This window comes from Mustelus asterias, chromosome 12 (assembly GCF_964213995.1).
Source record: "Mustelus asterias chromosome 12, sMusAst1.hap1.1, whole genome shotgun sequence".
Classification (NCBI taxonomy): Eukaryota; Metazoa; Chordata; class Chondrichthyes; order Carcharhiniformes; family Triakidae; genus Mustelus; species Mustelus asterias.
In genome coordinates this window covers 17,612,311-17,638,303 of record NC_135812.1, presented here as the reverse complement: position 1 = coordinate 17,638,303, position 25,993 = coordinate 17,612,311, and the positions used below count along the sequence as shown (strand labels likewise).

The following is a 25,993-nucleotide window of genomic DNA, read 5'->3' as shown; positions in this document are numbered from 1 at the left end:
CAATTCACAATGGTCTCATGGTCATCATTGGGCTTTTAATTCCAGATTTTTACTGCATTCAAATTTCACCATTTGCTCTTGAGGGATTTGCAGAGGGGTCTGCAGAGCATTACCCTGGATCACTAGTCCAGCAACAATACTGCTACGCCACTGCCTTCCCAATAAGAAAGGATAATCCTATTATGAATATTAACATAAGTGTTGCAGGAACAGGTAGTTATAAACAGGTGGTGTGTATTTGTATCTTACCTTAAAATAAAATTATGCCCATATGTCACTGATACCTTGTGCATGGGGAGCAGTAATTGGCGTATCTGATAATGATACATTATGCTCCAATTCTAAGCATGGTTAACAATACTTTGGTTGATCTAATCAAGTCAATTTTAATATATTATTGGATTCAACTAAGAATCATGAAGAGAGAGAGCTACTAGAAAACTTTAGCTAAGTTTTGAAGTTGCATTCCTCCATTAATTTTGGAACATTTTGCCCAAATAGCAAATTACAAACTTGAGTTAAAAAGTAGTAAAACTTGTACATTTTATTTTTTATAGAAAGCTGAACTTGTTCAAGTCAACTTAAAGATTGGTCACTGTGGTAATATTTTCGGAAGTTTTAAAAATGCCTCCTTTTTGTTTCACTGTTTTTCTCTTAGTCTTTCACCTCCCTTTTCACAGATCTTCCAGGTCTGCTATCAACATAGCTGCATACATGTTACAAGTTGCTTTTGAAACATCACCACCAGCTACTCCTTTAACCGTGAGTGCTCTTTGTTTTGACATTTTTAAAACTTCATTCTGCCACGGTGTAAAATGGCTGATCCAAACTATTACACTTTTACCTAGAGTTAGGTTTTCAAACAAATTATTTGCTTAATAAATGTGATCTGAAATTTTATGCAGCAACATGCAACAGTTCTAGAGGAAAAATAACACGTTTATACCTGAATCAATTACAGGGCTGTAACTTGGACAAAGAGCACATTCAACTCTGTTCCCTTCCTCTGCCAGCTTTTTGGAGGCTATGCCAAAATCTCACTTCCTTGCACTCAATTAGGTACCTAACTATGTAGTTTGTGTTCTCATTTTCAGCAGAAGCGGAGCTTCTTATTTTAGCCACGGCATCCAGTGGTGGTGCTACACAAGTCAGATACTGCCCGAAAGGTTGGTTTAAAAAAAAAGCAACTGATCAGGTACTAATACAAATCAAGGCCATGGAGTAATTTGCCTACTCGGAGCAGTCAAGTCTAAAAGGTAGTCGGGCACGAATGTGGGTTTCAGCAGCAGGTGAACTGATATAAAGGCGAAGTTGGAAGATGTACAGAGGTGCAAATAGATTGTCTTAGTGATGCAAATAATGGAGTTTACTTGGGTACAGAATATATATTTCAAATAATGGGCAATTTCCCGATTTCAAAAGAGACAGAAAATGACATAAGATAAGCAAATAATATAAAGTAACCAACATCTGATGAAGATTATGTAGGCCTGTGGAAGTAATGAGCTTTAATACATTCAAGCAATGTGGGCTTCACTGACTAGGCCAACATTCACTGCCCTTTGTACTGCACGAGTCTATTTTTGGTATGCATGCCAATACAGGCATTAAGTAAAAAAAAATGTTTCTGGAGGATGGGAAATGATTCTGGATTCCCTACAAAAAACCCATGCATGATGAACAGTCTACCCACTTCTAAAATTAGATATGGATGCGCATGATTTATAACATGAGAACCACCCAACGATGAAAATATGTATTGGTAATGCATTGTGGGCTATAGAAATTAGGATTAAGGACTCAGAAGTTATAGGCTTTATATAAATTGCTATGAATTTTCAATAAACTATATCATAGAAGGGACAGTTTTGCTGACCTCAGCTTGGCTCAGTGGTAGCACTCTTGCCCCAATCAGATCATGGCTACAAGCATCAGTCCTTAACTAGAGTTCATGATGTAGAATGACAGTTCAATGCAGTGTGCTGCTTGTTGGGAAGCATTGTTTTCTTGACTCAAAATTAAACCAAGTTTGCCAGTTCAAGTGAATACAAAAGATCCCCTGGCATTAAGTCAAACAAAGCAAGGAATGATGCAATGGTCAAGATTTATTCCTCAAGTATTGCCAGATTAACTGGCCATTTATCTCATTTGCTGAGTACAGACTGGAAGGTCTTTTTGTCTGCATAACAAGACTTCCTACACTATGACACTTCAATTAATTGAACACAAGATGCTGCGCAATATCCCAAGGATGTGAAATGCTTTTTGTTAAGTGCAAGCTCTTTCTAATCAGTATTATACTCAATTAGCACCTAGATTTCACCTTAATGCAAGCCTATGAGAAAGTTAAAGGCACTCTGTGATATATTATTAAATCAAAGATAGATGGAATAATTAGTCTGAAAGATTAATTTAAGTTTTGTAAATCTTTACAGCCAAGAATAAAAGGTGAACTTTAACTTCAGTTAAAAAGTTACTTTGAATGCAGCATTGGTAAGGTACCATTTTCTCTTAAGCATGTGGCTAAATCCTCTAAACTAAATATATACATTATATATATCTATATATGCTTGAGATATTTTAACTACTGCAAACATGCCACACCTTAATTCGAAGTAAAGTAGAAAAAGTGACTGGCATTCATAAAATTTCATAACCCTAAAAGTAACTGATAAGAAGCTTTTTGATTTAATATACTTTGAATTCCCACTTTTAATGGAATTTCTGCAGGACACTAGAAAAAAAGCTCAGGTTTATAATCAAATGTGTTACATATTTTAGACATTAAAATATTGCATCTAACATGATCATTGTTTGTCACATTGAGTATTGTATTACATGTGTATATTTCTGTGTAATATCTGCATTTGATTCCATATTCATAAAACAGTAGCAGGTAGGAAAGATACATACAGCAAGCAGAATTAGAAGCACCATTGAGTAAATTTAAAATAGAATAAAAATCTAAAAAGGCAGTCAGCAAAAATAACCAATTAAGAAAAGGATTAACCAATCAAATTATTCAAAACCTCTTCTAAATACAAATTTAGATTCTCCATTTATTAATGGTGAAATAAGGTTTGCAACATAATAAACACATTTAAAAATACAACATTAACAAAGTTAATTAAACTTAGCTAAATAATCCAATTTTCTATCCAGATTCATGTCTAAAAACATTTTCCAATGGTGGCCTGTGCATGAAGCCCGAGCTCAAACTTTTGCAGATACTCAGATGCATCATTGTCAGTCGAGTAGACAAAACAGATTCGTAACATAAACCCCCCAACCTGTACCTACAATTTTTAGAAATGCTTATGATCAACTTCACAATTCTGCAGACCTCAGGTTTCTTCTGCACATGCATTTATTTCTTCATTGATTGCAACTGACGACACACACATCAAAATCACACCTTGCTTCATGCATATTTTAGAATGTACACACCTCATTCGACTGTTTACCACTATATGACATTTTCTTGATAGCCACCACTTCATTAGTGCGAACATCTCGTGCCTATAAGATTTAAAACCAGACGTTACCAAGTTTGTTTAAGAAACTAAATTGAACATTATATGAAAAAGTAACAGAGCAGCAGAGAACACAAAAGTAACAACCCAAACAAAATATCTTGGGCCAGACCTTTGAAATTGCAGGACTAACACTTTCTACCAATTTTCGTCGAACTGTTTAAAAACTAAGAACTAATCCATAATAAAATCAGTCCTAATGGATTACCCACTTCACTCTTGATGGAATTTAACATTTCTCAATTGTGTTTTTCTTCCTTGGTTAGAACAATTTTGGAATTCTTAACATTAAAGAACAGGATCTGGAATTTCAAATGTACCTGCAAGAGTTAGTGGTACCATATTGCAAATTTTATTAATTCAAACAGTGGTTTCACACAACGAAACCAACATGGTTGAAGGGCTATCACCATTAAGTGGCAAAACAAGTACATACAAAAAAAGGGATAATGATAAAGGAACAGAAAACAGGAAGAAAAAAATAAAACTAAGTGAAATGTTTCATCTAGAAGGAAAAACAACAAGGAACTGAGATTTGCTAACCAACATCTATTTGCCATCAGGACATGTAAAAACATGGGTTGGATTTTACGCTCCCCTGGTAGAGGCTATGAAGGCGAGGGGAGGGCATAGAAAATCCAATGGTTGGCCTTCCACTGACCAACCCTCCCACTGTGACTGGTCTTGAAATTCCAGGGAGGCGGGAGTGGTGTTGGGTGGGTAGGGCATCCTTGAGCCAATGAGACACTTAAGTGGCACCCTGCTATCACCAGTTTTTTTTTAAAATCTGAGGCGGTGCAGGTTCATGGTATGCAGGTGTCAGAAAAAGGCCACCCCCTCCCCCACAAGGTCATCCCATCCTTTAACCTGCCCCCCCCCCCCCCCCCCCCCAACCTCCTGATCACGGAGGCCGATGAGTCCAGAATTATCTGGACTCCCTGGTGTAGTGGGAGTGCCTGAAGTCACTGTTTTTGGGATTAGAGAGCTGCTATCCATTCAACTGCCCGGCCGATAAAATGGGGCATCCTCGTGTAAAAAGGGGTGAAAGTCTTGCGTTAAAGCAATTAATGCTCTGCCCAGCATTAAATTGCTGCAGGGCAGTTGTCGAGACAGAGTCAGTCATCTATTATCTCTGAACATTTTGGCTAAGGTGGGGAGGGAACTGCAGCACCCCATAAAACCCAGCCCATTGTGTCAGAATAATCTGTATACTGGCTATCAAAATTGCTAAGCCTTCACTCCCAATTAAGAACTAAGATTACAATAACGTCATTATATACTCAAAGCTCCTTTTTAGAGCCCACTCTCTTTGACAAACATCATTAAATATTTGGATGGTGCTGGCAAATACTATCTTAAAGTGCAACAATGTGTCCACACACTTATTTCAGACTTTTTATATCTTGATTGACTTGATTTCAGAGAGGCAAGAAATTGCTACTGAAAGTCCAAACTTCCACTTGGTGAAACTAACATTTGATGGTACCCGATGGAGACAATGCACTGGCAATGCCATGTAAAAGGTCTGGTGGCACTATAAAAAAAGTGGAAAAGCTGACTTGGTATTTTAGCTAATATGGACCATCATCACATTGCTGCCCTCACTGCATGGTGACAATGATTTGCACTGCTGTCTCACAGGTCCAGGGATCCGGGTTCAATTCCAGCCTTGGTTGACTGTGTGGAGTTTGCATGGGTTTCCTTCAGATACTCTGGCTTCCTCCCACAGTCCAAAGATGTGGGGTTTTGGTTGACTGGCCATGCTAAATTGCCCCTTAGGGTCAGGGGGATTATCAGGGCAAATACATGGGATTATGAGGATATATGGGGCTTGGGTGGGATTGCTGCTGGTGAAGGCTTGATGGGCCAAACAGTCTCCTTCTGCACTGTAGTGATTCTATGACTCTAATATTCTCAAAATTCCAAATAAATTAATCAAACAGATTCTGTTCTTTATTAATTCATGCTGATGTTCCCCCATCAGGCCAAGTCGTTTAATTGTTCATGAACTTTATTCAGTTTTATAGACCTCAATCGAGGTGGAGCAACCTACATATTACCATTCATATCTGCATGTATTCAGCATTGTATATAGATCAGGCAACTTCAGTCATTTTCCCCCCTCACCAAGAGTTTTCTGCACCTTCCTATCATTTTAGTAAATGGTTTCCTTCCTTAGGTCGCACTAATCGTGTCTCGATGTGAGTTGTCCATCTATGCAGTATACTTTCCAGGAACCGTTCCTCCCTCATGTAGTGCAGTGCGCCGCCAATGGTTTCTCTGCTTTGAGTTCATGTGGTTGTTCCAGCCTTGGAAACTCAAAGCTGATGGTAATCAATTAAGTCAAGTTAATTAAACATTTTACACTTAATGCTACTTGAGCACTGCCTACACGTGATCATTTCTTGTAACTCAATCTTTTAAAATGCCTTGCAGTCTTATCTCAGAAAAAATATGCACGAAATTGATAATTACCTTTTGCATTTCATATGGAAAAAACAAAGTCGTTTTAAATGCTGCCCTTGACATCTGAGCACTGGCACTTATGCCAAATTACAGTTTGTAACGTAGGAGCCTTCACTAAACACTTCAGACAAGCTGATGTACTGATTTTTAAAAATAAACAACCGAGGCCTTTCAGAGAGGTCCAAGTGCTAAAATGTGTTGATGATGTGTACAATGAAGTGTTTGGTAACAGTCAACCATTGGTATCTCGACCTTCTATGCTACATACAGGGCATTATTTTTCTTCCTCTCCACAGAATGGGGAGATGGCATGCTACGCCACTCACTGGTGGTGAGATCTTATAGTCCCGCTGCTGTCAACAGGATTTCCCGTTAAACGCATCCTTTGCTGCTGGGAAACCCCTGGCGGGGATGCACCATCGGTGGGACCACAAGATCCCGCCAGTGTGAATGGCAGCAAGACTTTGGCGAGTTAATACAAGGATTAAAATTCCACTGGGATTTCTAGAAAAATAAAAAAAGATGGCGAGGAGGAAAAGTTTCTGCAGTAACAAACCAGTTTCTTAACAGAACTCAAAGTTAACAAGGACCTGGGGCTGAAATCCAACAAAAAGGAAAAGGATTTCAGAGGTAGACAAATTGCATATCATAGAAAAAGAAACAAAATCATACTGCAAGAACCTGCTTTAGTTACAAGAACAGTACAGCACAGGAACAGGCCCTTCTGCCCACCAAGTCTGTGCCGACACTGATGTCTCTCTAATCTAATATTTTCACGCCTCTATTCCCTGCCTGTACATGCATCTATCCAGATGCCTCGAATGTTATAGAATTTACTTCCATCACCTCCCTCGGCAGCACGTTCCAGGCATTCACCACCCTCTGTCTGAAAAACTTGCCCCTTACATCTCTTTTAAACTTTCCCCCTCTCACTTACAACCTAGGTCACCAAGAAATTGACCCTTTGACCCTGGGAAAAAGACTCTGACTATCCACTTTATCCAAGCCTGTCATAACCTTGTAAACCTCTATCGGGTCCCCCCCGCATCCTCCAATGCTCCAATGAAAACAATCCAAGTTTGTTCAACCTTTCATCATAGTCCATATCCTCCAAACCAGGCAACATCCTACACCCTTTCCGATGCATCAACATCCTTCCAGTAGTGTGGTGACCAGAATTGTACACAATATTCGACATGCGGCCTAATCAGTCTTATACAGTTACAAAATGATTTTCTAATTCCTATACTCAACACCCAGACCGGTGAAGGCCAGCATGCCATTCACCTTCTTGACCACCTTATCCACCCGAGTTGCCACCTTCAGGGAACTGTGAACCTGCACGTCTAGATCCCTGTATGTTAATATTTCTTAGGGCTCTACCATTTACTGTATACTTTCCTTCTGCAGTAGACCTTCCCAATCGCATCACCTCACATTTGTCCGGTTTAAATTCCATCTGCTATCTTTTGGCCCAGGTCTCCAGCCGAGTTATATCCTGCGGTATCCTCTGACAATCCTCCTTACTATCCACTTCACCCCAATTTTTGTATCATCTGCAAATTTACTAATCAGACCACCTACAGTTTCCTCCAAATCATTTATATATATTACAAACAAAGAGACCCCAGCACTGATCCTTATGGAACACAGTTTGTCACAGGCCTCCAGTTAGAAAAGTACCCTTCCACGCCTATTCTCTGCTTTCTATGCCCAAGCCAGTTTTGTACCCATCTTACCAGCTCACCTCTGATCCCACATGACTTCACCTTCTGTATCAGCCTGCCATGAGGAACCTTAGCGAAGGCTTTACTAAAGTTCGTGTATACAACAATTTTCCTTGTCACTTCCTCAAAGAAGTTTGAGGCATAACTTCCCCTTCACAAAACCATGCTGCCTATCGCTAATAAGCCTCTTCTCTTCCAGATGTGAATACATCCTGTTCCTAAGAATCTTCTCCAATAATTTCCCCACCATTGAGCTAAGGCTCACAGATCTGTAATTTCCCAGATTCTGCCCTTCTTAAACAGAAGAATAATGTTAGCTGCTCTCCAATCCTCTGGTACCTTGCCTGTGGCTAAACAGGATACAAAGATTTTGGCCAAGGCCTCAGCAATTTCTTCCCTCGCCCCTCTCAGTATTCTGGAATAAACCCCATCTGCCCTGGGGACTTGTCTGCCTTAATGTTTTTCAAAACCTCCAATACCTTCTCTCTTTTTATCTCAACATGTCCTAGAATGTCAACATCCTGCTTTCTACACTCACCATCAACCACATTCTTCTCCTTTGTGAATACTGATACAAAGTACTCGTTAAGGACCTCACCCGCCTCATCTGGCTCCACACATACATTCCCTCTATCTCATTTCATTTAACCAAAATGAAAATGCCTACTGGTATGAGGACATTGAGAATTAGAAATCATCATAGAAATCATAGAAACCCTACAGTGCAGAAGAAGGCCATTCGGCCCATCGAGTCTGCACCGACCACAATCCCACCCAGGCCCTACCCCCACATATTTACCCACTAATCCCTCTAACCTACGCACCTCAGGGGCAATTTTTAACCTGGCCAATCAACCTAACCCGCACATCTTTGGACTGTGGGAGGAAACCGGAGCACCCGGAGGAAACCCACGCAGACATGAGGAGAATGTGCAAACTCCACACAGACAGTGACCCGAGCCGGGAATCGAACCCGGGACCCTGGAGCTGTGAAGCAGCAGTGCTAACCACTGTGCTACCGTGCCGCAAATTAGGATTCTTTTTGCTTCTGTAAATGAAATTGGATGCATTCCAATAATTTTAACTGAAAATACAAAGACTCAGTACACTTATAACCACTTTAGCATAGGCATTAATGCAATTTTAGTATTTAATTGCCATAAACTTGGATATACAGCAAAATAGTCGACATGGCAAAACTATATGAGCTTTCGATTAAGATATGAAATAGGGAGGCAATTTTTAAAATTATGTTCATTAAAATTTATATTTAAATTGTAAAGTTAAGTCCAGAATGATAAAAGGGGGAATGACACAAGGTGCACTGCTCAGAGAGCCTGCCGAGACAATGGGCTGAATGACCTCCTTCTGTGCTGACACTATTCTGTGATTCAAATAACTAAGTTTATTATTCTTTTTTAAAAAGCATACTTACAAAATAAACTGCTCCAAAGCTGCCATGGCCAATTTCTCGTAAATCCACAAACAGCTTTTCAGGATCTTCTCTGTAGAACAGCTCTGCTATTTCTGGGTCCTTTAGGCTTCCTGCTCGGTTGGTTGACGGCATCCTACTGTGGGGTCAGCCGTCTGACTATCTGGGTGCACACCGTCTTAATTCTTGCTGCATTTGCATCAATGACGTCTCTTGAACATGGACAACTGAAAAAGAAAAAAATGTTAATTATTGAATTTGCAAACCCTCTGAATGCTCTTAAGATGGGGGGGGGGGGGGGGGGGGCAGCCTATTTTACTTGTAGCAAATGAAACTGATAAAAAGGAAATTTTCTTCACGTCGTCATGAACTCACAAGTTAACCAGAATCTGGTCATTTAGAAATTCCATAAACATGGATAACAATGTGGTTTTGTCTGTATAATAGAATAATTTAGTCAAATAGGAACATAGGAGCAGAAGGAGCTTCAAGTCCACTCCACCATTGAGATTGTGGCTGATTTGCAATCTATTTCCATATATCCATCTTTGCCATATATATCCCTTAATACCTCTGGATAACAAAAATCTATCAATCTCAGATTTAAAAATCATCAACCATCAATTGTAATTTGCAAAATATTCTAAATTTTCACCATCCATTTGTATGTAGTATTTCCCAATGTCACTCCTGAAAAATCTTGTTCTAAGTTTTAGACCACTCCCTCAACCCTAGAGTCCAAGACTCCCAAACACCGATTCCCTTAATATCCAAAAAACCTTAATCAAAACACTCCTTTAACCTTATAAACTCCAAAGAACACAACCTGACTTTGTCTAATCTCTCCTAAGTTAATCCTTAAAATCCAGGTAATATTCTGGTAAAAGTATGCTGCTTGCCTGCCAAGATCAACATTTGCTCCTAAAGGTGTGGTGCCCAGAACTGCTCAAAGTACTGCTAATATGATTTAACCAGGGCTTTATATAGCTCAAGTTTAACTTCTACCTCCTTGTACATACACATTTCCAAAGTATAAACTACTGTTGTATAGGATCTAGGAGTGCCTTTAACTGACTAATACATATTTTGAAATCTGTTATTCAGTACAAACAGGATATTCATAGTGAAAGGCACCCACTGAGAAGCACAGGAACAGGGTCTGCCATTCATCCAATCAAGCATTACTTGCCTTCTATCTCTCTTTCCTTTCAAACACTTCAACTGATTTTGACTGTGACCTCTGGAACAGTTTCACATTCTTGCTACTTCTTATAGGAAAAGTTATAATTGATTTCAGTGGTTTAGCTCACATTCTAAGGTTATGTTCTGGATTACTCTACCAAAGCCTATCTACCCTGTCAAATTTATTTTAAATATCTTGAGCAAATCATTTAACATTATCTGCAGCGAATATAACTCAACTTCACCAGTCTCATCATAGTTCAATTCCTTCATCCCAGATCAAAGTTAAAGTCACCATAGTCCCAGATGACCATAGACTAACCCCCCCCCCCATCATCCTAGTTTTCATTCCAGTGAATTGTTGTTGGACTTTTTCCAGGGCCAAATACTTTTGAAGATGGGATATCCAAACTGCCACAATATTGTAAACAGGGCTTGATCACTGCTCTTTAAACTGCAATCGCACTTCCTTTATTTTACATTCTATACAAAATCAAGCCACTTTGCTAAAGCAGCACTTTTCTTTTAGATCACTGTGTGTCTGAAAGCTAGCTTTTAATAACTGGACACTTAAATCCCTTTGTTAATTTACCCTCAACTCCTAATAATTCCCCATTTAGACTGTATTCCCACCTGCTCACCAAAACATTTCTGGAGAGGGGAAATTAGAAATCTATGGTGAGCAGGGAAGTAGGAAGATGGATCAAAGCTTATACAAACATACCAATTGGGAAGAGGGCCCCTTAGCCTGCTCAGCCAATCAATAAGATCATGGTGAATCTCTGTGGCCTGAACTCCACATTCTGCCTATCCTAGATGTCCTTAGATGCCTAACTAACAAGGCAGTCAATCTATCTCTGCCTTAAAGTATTCATGATCTGGAGATACCGGCGTTGGACTGGGCGAGTACAGCAAGAAGTCTCAACACCAGGTTAAAGTCCAACAGGATTATTTGGAATCACGAGCTTTGATGAAGGAGCAGTGCTCCGAAAGCTCGTGATTCCAAATAAACCTGTTGGACTTTAAGAAGTCTCAACACCAGGTTAAGGTATTCAATGATCCTGCTTCCAGTGCTCTCTAAGAAGAATTCCAAAGAGACAAGCCTCAGAAAAAAAATCTTCTACTCTCAATCTTAATGCGAGATCCCTTATTTTTAAACTGTCCATTAGTTCTTATCTCTCCCTCAAGGGGAAACATCTTTTCAGCATCCATCTTGTCAAGTCCACCTCAGGATCTTGTACGCTTCAATAAGATCAACGCTCACTCTTCTGAACTCCAATGGATACAGGCCCTGCCTGTCCAACCTTTCTACACACGATAACCCCAACCTGGGTGTCAGTCAAGTGAACCTTCTCTGAATTGCCTTTAATACATTTACATTGCATCTTTAATAAGGAGACCAAAACTGCACACACTACTCCACCAATGCTCTACACAACTGTAGCAAAGCATTAGCATAGCCAATGCACCTAACCAGCACGTCTTTCAAACTGAGGGGGGAAACCGGAGCACCCGGAAGAAACCCACGCAGACACGAGGAACATGCAGACTCCGCACAGACAGTGACCCAAGCCGGAAATCTAACCCAGGTTAAAGGAGGAGGAGGAGTGTGTTATCAAGCACTAGTGAAATTGCCAGTTTCCTCCCACAATCCAAAGACGTGCTGGTTAGGTGCATTGACCATGCTAAATTCCCCCTCAGTGAACCCGAACGGGCACCGGAATGTGGCGACTAGGAGATTTTCACAGTAACTTCATTGCAGTGTTAATGTAAGCCTACTTGTGACTAATAACTAAACTTTAACTTTAAATATCAAAGCCAGGCTTTTGGGAAGTGATGTTACAAAATAGTTCTACATGCATTTGCTCTCTTCCACAAACAATAGTGATGATTGATCTATTATTGATAAATGTTTGTTAACCAAAGATATTAAGGAATATAGAGGAAAAGGAGATGTGTCTATGCTATTAGGCCACAGATAAACTATGCAATAAAGTTTAAATTGGGTTTTACAGTCCATGTATGCTAATGCATGAAGAGCAGTAATTAGAGCTAGTGATCTACAACTCAAATAGCCTCATGGGAATATCATTTATAGGGATAATGGACACTTGTTTCAACAAAAAAAGGCAGGGCTGAGCATTAAATATTCTGAATACAAGTTTCTCAGGAAAGATGGAGAAGAGGAGGAGAGGAGGCTGCAATGATTAAGAAGAATATTACAGTCCTGGCAGAGTCAAGGAAAGCAGCTATTTGTTTACAGTTAAGAAACAATATAGATACCATTATATTATTGGATGCGTTCTATATGCAACTAACTAGTGGAAAAGATAGACGAGCAAATTTTCAGGGAAGTGACAGTGGTGTGCAAAATCTATATAGTAGTGATAATGGAACACTTCAATGGTCCTAATACAGACTGGGATAATAGTCTAAATGCCAGAGAACGGAAAAAGTACCTGAAACATGTTCAGAGATTTTTATTGACAAGAAAGGAGGCATTATTGCTTTGGGTATTGGGGGATAAAGTTCATAGGAACGTTCGGCCCTTCAAGCCTGCTCAGTCATTTGATAAGATCACAGCTGATCTCATTGTGGTCTCAACTCCACTTTCTTGTCTGCACACCATAGTCCTTGGCTCCCTTGTCTATGAAAAATCCATCTAACTCAAACTTGAATAAATTAAGTAACCCAACCCCCACTGCTTTCTGGGGGAGGTGGGTTCAAATGCACTAAGTGTTAATATAAGAACATTTAGCTAACAGTGATCACGGTATCATTGGATCAGATTAGTTATGAAAAAGATAAAGCAGCATTCTGGAGTAAAAATATTTAATTGGCAGAGGGCTAATTTCTGTTAAGAATGGACCTGTCCCAGGTAAACTGGAATGAAAAATTACCAAAAGAGAAAATGCTTGAAGATCTCAGCAGGTCTGGCAACATCTATAAGTAGTCATGATGTGGAGATGCCAGCGTTGGACTGGGGTAAACACAGTAAGGAGTCTAACAACACCAGGTTAAAGTCCAACAGGTTTATTTGGTAGCAAATGCCACTAGCTTTCGGAGCGCTGCCCCTTCGTCAGGTGGAGTGGAAATCTGCAGATTTCCACTCCATGGATGGACACGTGGCAGTTAAAATTTAATGCAGATAAGTGTGAAGTAGTATATTGTGCTCGGCAAAACAAGGAAAGCCAATACAATATCAAAGGGTTGCAAGGAGGAATTCATCTGGGGGTACTTTATTCCTAATCAAAAAAGCTAATCAAGTCCAGAGTCCCTGCATGAGGGACAAACTAGATCCAAGCTGACAAGACAAGGATATACATCTGATCTTGGGTTTGATCAAACAAGATCCAAGCTGGCAGGATGAGGCCTTACACCCCCTCCAAGGTTTGATCTAATGCTCCATCTTAGCCAAAAGGCTGAGATGGCTTTGAAAAATTGCATCATGTTAAGCCTTGGTTTAACCTCATTGGCTACCCTAATCGCTTACTCTACTCCGGGAAACCCACGATCACAGGCGTCAGCACACCCCACGTGCAATGATTAGCCACGTCCCCTGCATGATGGTTTCACCCCTGCCAGATAAGTATACCTGGGGGCATATGTGCACAAATCAATGAATATGGCAAAGCAGCTGAAAGAGTTTAAAATGACATTCAGGATCCTGAGATATATAAATAGAAGCGGAGGATACAAAATAAAAGTTATGAACATTAATAAACCAGCCTGCACTGGAGTAGTGTGTCCAATTCTAGGCACCGCACTTTAAGGACGTGAAGGCTTGAGAGAGGGTGCAGAAAAGGTCGACAAGAATGGTCCCGGGGGTGAGGGACTTCAGTTATGTGGATAGATTGAAGTTGGGAGCTGCTCTCCTTGTAGATGATTGAGAGGACATTTGATAGGAATCATGAAAAGGTCCAGGCAGAATAGATGAGAGAAACTGTTTCCATTGGCATAAGGGTCAAGGATCAGAAGACACTGGTTTAAGGTGGTTGGCCAAAGAAAAAATGGCAACAGAAGGAAAAAATCTTTACTTCGTCAGTGGTTAGGGATCTGGAAAGCATTATCTGAGAGTCTGGTGGAGACATGTACAATCGGGGCTTTCATAAGGAAATTAGCTAAGCACAAAGAAAACACATATGGGGAAGGGGGGGGGGGGAAAGAGAGGTGGAGAGGTGGTGGTGGGAAGGAGAGAGAGAGAGAGAGAGAAGAGTTCAACTAGCTGAGTTGCTCCAGGCTGAATGGCCTCCTTCTGTGCTGCAACTATTCTATGATCCCACTTAAAGGCTGACAAGGCACAAGGGGCCAAATGGTTCACTCCTTTTATATTCCTGCAAAATGTGTTGTAATACAGAGACACTTTATTTGACCCCAAAGTGTGCCATTTTACTTGACCTAGATAAGATGGCTTCTAATTATCTTTCACCATTTCTAATTTCTTTGCCTCATCTAAGATCAAAAGCATTCACAGCATGCCCTTTAACAAACCTTTGCAGCTTTCCTGCTTCAAAAAGACCCACTCCCTTCACCACAACCTAAAGCTTCAAACAAGATGTTTTTGATTGCTGACAGTCTGATGAATTAATTATTTACAGGCTATAAAGATTTATCAGCATCAGCTCATTAGCATTTTTAAACAATCGAGTACCTCAGGCTTTTCCATACACTTAGCTTACAAAAACCAACATTAAAAGTAGCGCTTCTCCATTTCCCAATTGTGGAAAAAATGTAAAGAAAATTTGAAACATGATAATTAGCTTACACAGCAAGTTCTGGCTGTCTAATTGATAATATGGGAAGTATCACAACCAAAGTCAGCTTCTTCTCACGCTACATTCATGCACAATCATCTCCGACAAAAATCACGTGATGAGTTCAATGATTTTCCCCTTTCCTGGTCAAGGGCACCAATGTCAACTATAATGTTCTCCATGGATCAGTTTTGCCTAGCTCATGACAAATCAGGGAAACTTGTTGTGCGCACACAACTCAGTTCTGTATCAACCCAGCATTTAACGACTAAGCCACCTGAGGAATTTCCAACCTTTTCTACTTAATTCAAAGCAACTACATCTTCAATATTTATCAAGTTTAATCAAATTGTATCAGCTATTCAATGTAGTAAGTAAAGCTCACCAGTGTAATTCAACCATTAAGGCAAATGTATGACTCTCTCCCCTTGGCAAACATAAAACAGATCAATAAAACCTTGTAACATGCTTTTTGCGTACATTTCAAACAGCTTTCTAAAGTCTAACATGCATGTACCCAAGTCTAAATTACATCAACTTCTGCAGCAAAAGCAATGCAACAAAGTTAACTGTTTTTAAATGGCCTACATATTAAGAGGCCATTGATTTTTCAGTTATATTTAATATTCAATTATCTTAAACCACTTGCACAAAATATTCCAAAACCTTAATTCTAATTTATTCTCATTATTCTTCACATACATATAGGGCTACATGGTGGTCATTGGAATTTATTTCTAGACAGTAACCTTTTCCCTCAAAACCTATATGGCATTCATCAAAACTGCACAATACTGCATGATGAAATGCTCACAGACCAGGGAGTATGAGAGCTGCACTCATTGATTCTATTAATAAAAATACAGTAAATACTTCAAGCATTTTGCTGAACAATAGACAATATGATCTTAGTCTGGATTTGAAACGATGGGGGAGGAGGTTTTAAACACAGTAAAACCAAGAACAGTGAAGGAATGTTCTTGGGATAAGATGATGTCACGTTGTTGCATCCTTTCGCAGCGTGGCTTTTTACAAAAAGGACACTGTTGTTCAAGAACAACTGCTGCTATCCCAACATGCAGTTCTCCATACATCTGTTGATTTGGCTGGTAGAGTGAGCTGCCAGTATGACATAAAGTCACATGGCACAATCAGGAAGACAGCTGAGGGGATTATTCTTTGGCTTCCTTACTGACTCCACTTCTGTTTGGCTTTATTGTTTGGCAAATGTCATCAGTAAGTGTAATTTTTACTCTCAGAAGAATGCTCACTATGCTGATCCAGCATTTGCACTGCAGGAGGTTCCAGGTGGCCCACTGCATTTTGTTACACTCGTGTCAAGTTCTTTAAAAATCCTCTTTAGACTGTGGTCACAGAACTATGAGAAGTTAGCACTTCTGTTTTTCTTTTCAATTTATTGACTTGAGAACATTTATCTTTTTGTACCATTTTACAGGTTTAGAAAAACATGACCAGTACAAAAAAACATTTAAATTCAGGTCTGTCATTTCTTTGTTCTCATGAATAATATAGAACACAAAACGAATACTGGGTGCACCACTAATTGATGAACAATTAGAAATCAAATTCAAGTAATTTGATAATGGTGAAACTAAAAGCACTTTTTTAGTTTACACAGATTAATCAAGTATTGTACAAATCAAATCAGACATATGCTCCCTGGTTATTTTCTCTGCAAGTTCATCAGAGGCAGCTGGTCCCTTTCTAGCCAAAAACATCCAATAGTGGCCCTGGAAAAGCTTGATAATCCTGTCATTTGTTAGCTCAAAGAAGTGGTTTCCTTTGGGTACGAATAAGTTCCACATATTAGGGCAGAAAACTTTGGGATGTACAGTGTCATTATTCATAATAATTAACAGGCTTATATCCTTGGTTTGAAATTTTCTGTTTAGGGATCTCAAGGATCACAGAATTTATCCAACATAATTGATTGAAATTGTTAATGATGCCACCAGGGAAGCCTTGAAAATGTTTGCAACACCTAGGACATTCACTTTTACCAACAGAAGTAGTCATGCACTCCTTACTCCAACCACCACCAACACATCTCCTCGTGCAAAACACAATCTCACTTGAAAAAATATGGAAAGTCCTCCATCAAGATTGGACACATCAGATGGCTCACGTTTTGAAGTAATGTAGGCAGCGTGCTGGCAACGTTTGCAACACAGTGATTGAAGCTTGCTGTAAAATAGTGTCCAAGTAACAATGGTTCCCTAAATACATGACACGTTGGCACAGCGGTTAGCACTGCTGCCTCACTGCCCCAGGGACCCGGGTTCGATTCCCAGCTTGGGTCATTGTCTGTGAGGAGTCTGCACGGTCTCCCCATGTCTGTGCGCGTTTCCTCCGGGTGCTCCGGTTTCCTCCAACAGTCCGAAAGACGTGCTGATTAAGTGCATTGGCCATGCTAAATTCTCCCTCAGTGTACCCAAACAGGCGCCGGAGTGTGGTGACTAGGGGATTTTCACAGTTTCTTTATTAGTGTCACAACTAGGCTTACATTAACACTGCAATGAAGTTACTGTAAAAATCCCGTCACCATACTCCAGCACCTGTTCGGGTAACCCACGCAGACACGAAGAAAATGTGCAAACTCTGCACAGACAATGACCCAAGCCGAGAATCGAACCCGGGTCCCTGGCACTCTGAGGCAGCAGTACGAACCACTGTGCCACCGTGCCGCCCACAGTAACTTGATTGCAGTCCTAATGTGAGCCTACTTGTGACACTAATAAATAAACTTAAACTAAAGTACAAGCCAAATCTTTTAAAGTTTGAAAATGTACACATTTGGCAACTTTTCCATTACCCTGTAATTAAATCATTTCCTAACATCACCAATAGCATTGGCGTCACCTCAATCATCAGAGTTTAACAGGTGGAGTGTGAAGAAAATATGCTAGGTTCTGAGAACTGGCATGAAATATTGAAGAAAGTTTTGATAATGAAGAGCATTATTCGATCATTAAAAATGCTACAGACTATTAGGGAACTTTTTAATTTTACTTTTAAATTTTAAAAGGTTTGTAGTATATATTCCGAGTCTTGCACATTAATATTGCAAACTTTGCTCACCTCCGAAGCCAAATGCATAGTTTAAACGATCTGCCGTAAAATGCATGTTCAAGTAATAATGGAAACTAGTAATCGGATGCGATCAGTACATTCAATTACTTTAGGACCATACTTCCTTTCCAAAGTATGTTTGCATTTCTGTACAAAGCCACATCTGTTGCCATACACAGATGACATCTTGGTTTCAACTTCCTTTTAAACAACTTTTTAAAAAAATTTAATGTCACATTGCTGTCTCAATGTTTCAGCAATGTACTTGCACGTGCCAGGTTGGGCCAAAAATTGCATCACAAATATATTCTATTTTGTGTTAAAAATAAAATGTCATCTATTACACAATTGCACAATACATTCTATACATTTCAGTCCTCCCAGAAAATTTCCAACTAACGAATGTACTTAAAATGTAAAGATAGCAAAGTACCAATTTTTCTCACTTATAGGTAATTTCAAATTTATGAAATCAGATATTTTCTTTAAAAACTCAATCACTCAGTACAACAGCTGTGAATTTTCTTGTGAAAAGTAAAATACAAGATTGATTTAAAATTTAATGATTACAATTGATTGACTAAATAAATGAGCAATTTAGAAAGTTCCTTTCATCAACATCAACATTTCACATACCATGCTTGGATTTTAAAACAATATATATATATTCAAATTAATTCCCTGAAGCTACAAGGAGGCCTTTACAGCTCACAACAATGCAACTTTATGTAGATTTTCATCTGTGGATCATGTTCAACATTTTCACAACGTACACACCAAGACAAAATAAAGCATCTGTACATTTGACGAGTCAATCGTCAACCCTTTGTCCTAATCAAAGTGTGTAACTTTTTGTCTGTATTTTCATGCATGTATCCCCCCCTCCCTCATTACACACCATTTTTTCCTTTCAGCCCCATCTTGTCTTTTAATTTAGTTCAATTCTTTTCTGTGATTCAGATGTGGACTGGGTGTAACGTGCAATATATGCCAGGAAATGCATTTGTGCTCTGAAACCTTTCAATTATATCGTTATTCTACCAAATACAAGTATAGAGAAGTAGGTTGAGAATTAATTATAATTTTTAAAGAAATGTGCAGTCAACTTCGTGCACAGTTCAGTCTTTACAAAGATGATACCTTAAAACTAAAACCGAGCAACTTGCCTGTACGGCTCGCAAGTTCTAATTAAATTGCAACTGATATAAAATTTACATTAACTGATTCTTCCATCTTCAAGAAGAAATCTAGATTGCATGTCACATCAAGTTAGATTTCAATTTGTGAATTAAGCAGTTGCTGCAGTGTTATAGCTGCTTTAATTAAAAGCATAATGCTTTTGTTCCACTCAATTTTGAAACATTTAGCATAAGAACTCGATATATACAGTAAGTTTCAGTGACAAGTTCACCAATCTTTTCAATCATGTAACAACAAAAGCAACAAAGGCCTTGCACAATAAATAAATACTCTGGCATTCAAAAATTGAAGACAAAAATAATGCCCGTTATAGGATTCAGCAGCTAAGTGTACCAATGATAAAAAGGATGAGAGCGAATGAAGAAATATCTAAATGAGACTCTAGGTTCTTCAGCTGGCATGGCCATAAACTGGATCAAAAGGGAGTATTAAAAATGAATATTTTCCAATGCATTCAATTTACAAAATTTTTTTTTATTATAACTAACTCACTGAATCATCAAATGCAGTAAAGAGTAATCTTTCCATGCCCTGGTGAATAAAAAGTCTTATTTGAAAAGATACATTACATCCTCAAGATCTTGTTTGCCTTTCTTAGTGCACAGCGTAGTTCCCACAACATATCTGTGTGAAACACCTACAGGCTATATCTCAGAACAGAACCTCTACATCTTCCACTGTGAGTTTGAGGGGTAAAATTGTGGAACCAACCATTTAATAAAGGGCAGGTGTGAATGCATGGCAACATGCACTGTGCATTACCAGAGGGACTGAAACTAAATTAAATGGGCCATCTCTCTACAGGTGGTCTATTCCCTCAAAATTGATTCTCGTATTTTCAATGAGGGCTTTTTCCCAAATTGAGAGTAGCTTCATTGGCCTGAGGGAACTTTCTCTGGATAAGGTAAAAGCAGAATTATGTCTTATTTCTTGTCTCAGTGAGGTAAGATTGGATATTCTCAATCTCAGACAAAAATACATGAGCTCCTCAAACTTAAAATAAGTCTGTTATAGTGTCTGTTTAATGAGGTTACAACTCTACACAATTACAAATAAAAACCCAGTCGTGTTTGACTGGTGTGTTGTTTTTCTATACTACATGTCAAACACACATTTTTGTCTTGATACCTACCACCTTCTCAGCAGATTTAGCAATATGTATGCAAGCATGTGATTAAGTAAAAGTTGGAGGATAACAGTCAATATAGTGAAACTTAGCAAATACTTAATAGATGTCACCCAATTTTAAGATATTCAGACATTTGATCAATGCACACTTAGAAAGTAATCTAGAAACTAAGGGAGAGAGAGGAGTTCAATCCCATGACAACAGCTGGGGAATTTATATTAAATAATTTTAAAAAGTTGGTATCAGTAATGGTGACCATCAAACAACTTACTGTTGTAAAAATCTATCTGGTTCAATTATTTCCTAGAGGGGGAAATCTGCTGTTCATACTCTGGCTGGTTTATATGCGACTCCAGACCAACAGAAATGTGGTTGACTGGTTGCTTTGTGACGTGGTCTATCAAACCACTCTGTTGTATCTAATCGCTATCAGAAAGGTAATGAGAATAAAACCAAAAGAGGACACTGGAAAAACTCAGCAGGTCTGCCAGTATCATTTCAGGAATGGTTGATGCTGGCAGACCTGCTGAGTTTTCCCAGTATCCTCTGTTCTGGTTTCAGATCCCAGCATTTTGCTTATTTGAGAATAAAACCAGATGGGCCATCCTGTCATCGAACGAGGTGCAAGACATGACAAAGGCACACCCAACCCAGTTAATCTGCAAAGTTGTACGGTAGTGCCACTGCTGATGAGTCCGGAAGGACATAGCCATCATACTGGGTGTGTGGCAGATGATGAGGGAACCAATAGTAGGGGAAAAATTTCTTATTTTACCCTCAATCCATCTGTCACAAAGGCATCTGTCCATGATAGTATTGGTAAGAATGGCCACTGCACAATAGCCTCTCTGCAACTGAGGAAAATCTCTATCATCTTGTGTGGCACTAGCACTATGCTAAATGGGACATTCAAACACATCCAGAAGCTCAAATAATGGCCCACCATCAGAGACTTCACCTCAAACACTTCCATTCTCTTTGAATGTGCATTGACAAGGAGAAAAAATATTGTGCCCATGAATGGACCAACATAATCAAGATGAACCCGTACCCATGGCCGGTCAGACCACTCCCAAGGGTGCAGTATGGCTGCAGCAGGCAACCTTTGTTGCAATTGGCACTATTCACAGGATCTCAATGTTGGCAGCAATGCCAGACCTTTCTTCCATTGTTCAATTAGAAGTAGAGCTGCTCTGTAAACAGTGTTCAGTTCCATTCACAATTCCTAAAATAACGATAGTCCATGCCTGCATATAACAAGACCTGGGGAACACTCAATGATGAACTCATATATGGCAATTAACATTCCTGTCAACACGTGCGAGACAATGACCATCACCAACAAGCAAGTGTTGAAGCACCTGCCCTTGAATCATCATCATCACTAAATCCCCCACCACAAACATCTGAGAATCAAAGACCAAAACCTAATGTGGAAGTTAGGATAGAGGACTGGTCAGCTAACAGGAAACAGAATAGGGATAATTGGGTAATTTTCAGGTTGTTGTTTTCAAGCTGTTACTAGTGGAGTGCCACAGTGATCTGTACTAGGGCCACAATATTTTACGATCTATATCAATGACTTGGATGAAAGGACTAAAGGCACAGAAGCTAAATTTACTGATGACACAAAGATAGGTAGGAAAGTAAGTTGCCAAGAGGACTAAAGAGTCAACAGGGGGATTTAGATAAGTTGAGTGGGCAAAAATTTGGCATCGAGTATAATGTAGGAAATGTGAACTTGCCCACTTTGGCAGGAAAAAGAGAAAAAAAAACAGTATAGTATTTTAATGGAGATTAAAGGCTGCAGAACACTACAGTAGAGGGGGATCTGAATGCCCCTGGTACATGAATCACAAAAGGTTTGTATGCAGGCGCAGCAAGTGATTAGAAAGGCAATGTTGGCATTTATTGCAGGAGGAATCAATTATAAAAGTAGAGACATTTTGCTATAGGTGTACAGAATATTGGTAAAATCACATCTGGGAGTAGTGTGTACAGTTCTAATCTCCTTACTTAAGAAAAGATATAATTGCATTAGAAGCAGTTCAGAGAAAGTTCACTTGACTGATTCCTGGCATGAAGGGGTTACCTTATTGGAAAGTTTGCACAGGCTGGGCTTATCCACAGAGTTTGGAAGAGGTGATCTTATTCAAACATACAAGATCGGGACAGTTTAAAAATTAGGATGCTACCATTTAAAACTAAGGCAAATTTCTCTCAGCAGACTGCTAGTTTGTGGAATTCTCTTCCGAGAGTGCAATGGAGGAAAAGTCATTGAATATGTTTGAGACTGAGGTGATTGTTGTTCAGCAAGGAAGTAAAGGGTTATGGGGGGGACTGACAGGAAAGTGGGGCCATGGCCATAATCAGATCAGCCATTGTAGTGCAGGCTTGAGAAGCTGAATAGCCTACTCCTGCTAATTCCTGTGGTCAAGGCGCATACTATAGCTACAAGAGTACGTCAGAGGTTTAATATTCAGTATCAATGAACTCACCTTCTGACTCAAATAATTTGTCTGCACGCTACACCCCAGGAATGTAATAGATTATGGTCCACTTACCTGAATCAGCATAACGCCAACAACACTCGAGAAACTTGACACAATCCACAAGCCAGCACAGTGACAGCAATGAGTACCATTTACAAGATGCAATGCAGCAACTCAACTAGGCTTCTTCAACAGCAATTTCAAAACCTGTGATCTCTATCACTGGGAACAATAGCAACAAGTGCATGAGCATAACCCCAACCCCTGCAAGTGCCCCCCCCCCCTCCCCCAACCCCCACCCACGCACACATCAATCCTTCATCACTGGATCAAAATTCTGGAACTCCCCATCTAACAACATTGTGGGTCTACCGACACTACCAGAACTGCAGCAGTTCAAGAAGTTGGTTGATCATTAATTTCTTTAGGCAAAAGAATATACGCACACAATTTTACATAGCTAGGCAAATAGTGTAATAAGTGTATAATTGGGTTTCTGCTGTTAATTCTATAAGGTTAAATGTCTCCAGGTGGAGGGGGTGGCACCAACTGGATAATCACTTGCACACATAAAAATACACTTATTGACCTTGGTGGTGGATTGTAGGGCTAGCAGCTATACATTTATAATGTCTCACAATGAACAAATCTAAAACTGAGTAAAGACTGATTTCTGGTCGGCTCCTTCACCAACTGGCTATAAGACACTTAACATCTGTCACTGCATGTGTGTGTTTGTGAAAGGGAGGTGAAAATTACACAAATCTTGTCTATCTGCTTCAGAAAGAAATAATTGTCCCCAGTTCTTGACTGTTTTCTTTACAGTCAGATCATACATTAAACCCAGCCCCCATCTACTGCACAAGTGAACTGCAATTGATCCCATGGCACTAGTTCCCATGGATCAAGCCACTAGTGTGTGGCTTTTGCTACCAAATAAACCTGTTGGACTTTAACCTGGTGTTGTTAAACTTCTTACTAGTTTGAAGAACAGGGAAGTCACCCATGTCCTGGCCTATATTTCTCTCAATTAATGTCACAAGAACAGATTAACTGCTCATTATCAATTTGCTGTTTGAGCGCGCTTGCTGGGCGCAAATTAGCTGCTGCATTTCCTACATCACAATAGTGACTACACTTCAAAAGTAGTGTATTGGCTGTAAAGCACTTTGCGACACCTGATGGTTATGAAAAGCACCAAAGAAATGTAAATCTTTCTTCAAGATGGGAGTTAATTGGGTCACTAAGTTAATTTTCCACCTCCAACCTATCATTTGTAATTTACTGAGGAGAACTAATAAGCTTCTGAACATTTATTATAATTTTGGAACAGATGGAATATTTATCATGGGTATTGGTTGACTTATTCTTGCATCTGCTATAATTTTACCTCTTGAAATAAACTCAAGTTTAATAGTTTCTAGTCTAAACAATATGTCGGTATGCTGTCATCTACAAATTCTGAGATCTTCAGAAAATCGTAGAGAAACTATGCTACTTCTGCCGATTATCACAACAGTTTCAGGGTTCACTACTTCCCCTTGGCTTTCTTATGTACTTCAAACATAAAAGTAAAGTTTCAGTTTAACACAAGCACAAACTTTAAGGAAAAATGGTCCTTTTGCAAATATGAGTAAAATGCATTGTTAAGATGAATCGTAACACTTAGATTGAAGTTACGCTTCTTAAGTGTCTGGCTGTTGAGATTTTTTTTTTTTTAAATGGATCGTATTATACAGATTTTCACTGGCAATTTATCTGTTCAACAGAGCACTGTGTATATATAGCATCCTTATACAATCACTATCCATCTGCCACCAAGCAGGAGCTTTCAACTCTGCCACCTTTTTAAAAAAATTTGTTCGTAGGTGTGGGTGTCCCTGGCAAGGCCAGCATTTTTGCCCATACCAAATTGCTCTTCTTGGATCACTTCATTCACTCCTTGTTGTCTAAACATAACCACAGTGCTATTGAGGGAGTTCCAGGATTCTGACCCACCGAAGAAACTGCAATATAGTTCCAAGACAACATGTTAAGAATTATATTCAGTTATGGGATTTCACAAATCTAATTCTAGACTTGGGTAATCGCATTCCTCAAAAATGCTGTCCATGATAACATGTCTTGGGAATTTCAAATGAGAGAGAATGGGTACTTTCACACAAGTGTGAGAAAATTAGTATTTCTATTTGCTCTTGAAACAAAAATAATTAAGTATATTTGAAAATGTAAGACTGAAAATCCATTTTATGGGTGCATTTATTGGATGAATGGAGAATTATTTTTCAAATAGGTCAAATTATTTCCTAATAGACTCCAAATGGGATTAAAAGAATTAGAGGATGGAGCTCAGACAATTAGCAGTAATCTTTCCAACTGGGAATGAACAGGGGTTAAGGGCTTCAAATGAATGTCACTTCAAGGGATAATATTCAAAGTCAAAATCTAACACTTTTTTCTGTTTCTTTCATCTCTTGCCCCTCCATGCAACTAATATTTATGTCAACATTATTTCACGTTGTACACAAACTGTTTATCTTTACCTGATTCAATTTAAAATGTGTAGGATAAAAATGTAAGAGGCAGTTTCCACCAGCTCCTCCGATTCTGCCCCAACAGGATCTCTAAAATGTTTGACTGTGGATCAACAGGGAGTGCGCCTTCTTGGCCAAACAATCTTTGCTTGTAAATCAACAGGGAAACAAGATTCTTGGGAATATGTGCCCAATAAAGTGGCATTGATTACAATGATTTGACAGTCGATATAATATTAAGATACTAAAATGTGCTTAGAGTTTTTCAATCTGACTACATCAATTGGTGATTATAATTGGCCAAGAAGATTGTGATAAGTCACTATCCTCTTACAAAAGCTAGTCTTGCATGCACCACTGACCCCAATTCCACTCTTTCCACTTCCCCTCTCCCCCACACCCCTTATCCAAACTCTGAACCTTATTCAGAGATATAAGGATAGGCAAACATATC

At 39.2% G+C, this 25,993-nt stretch overlaps 1 protein-coding gene across 4 annotated transcripts in view; it reads right to left on the bottom strand.

Moving 5' to 3' along the window:
- Positions 1–25,993, bottom strand: part of taok1a (TAO kinase 1a) — a 156,687-nt gene that overhangs the window by 69,646 nt on the left and 61,048 nt on the right. For all 4 annotated transcript variants that reach the window (XM_078224842.1, XM_078224843.1, XM_078224845.1 and 1 more), the window contains exons 2-3: positions 9,162–9,385; positions 3,448–3,519 (exon numbers count right to left, since the gene is read on the bottom strand). In XM_078224842.1, coding sequence (XP_078080968.1) covers positions 3,448–3,519; positions 9,162–9,293 — 204 coding nt within the window. In that variant the 5' untranslated portion in view covers positions 9,294–9,385. The remainder of the gene's footprint in view (positions 1–3,447; positions 3,520–9,161; positions 9,386–25,993) is intronic.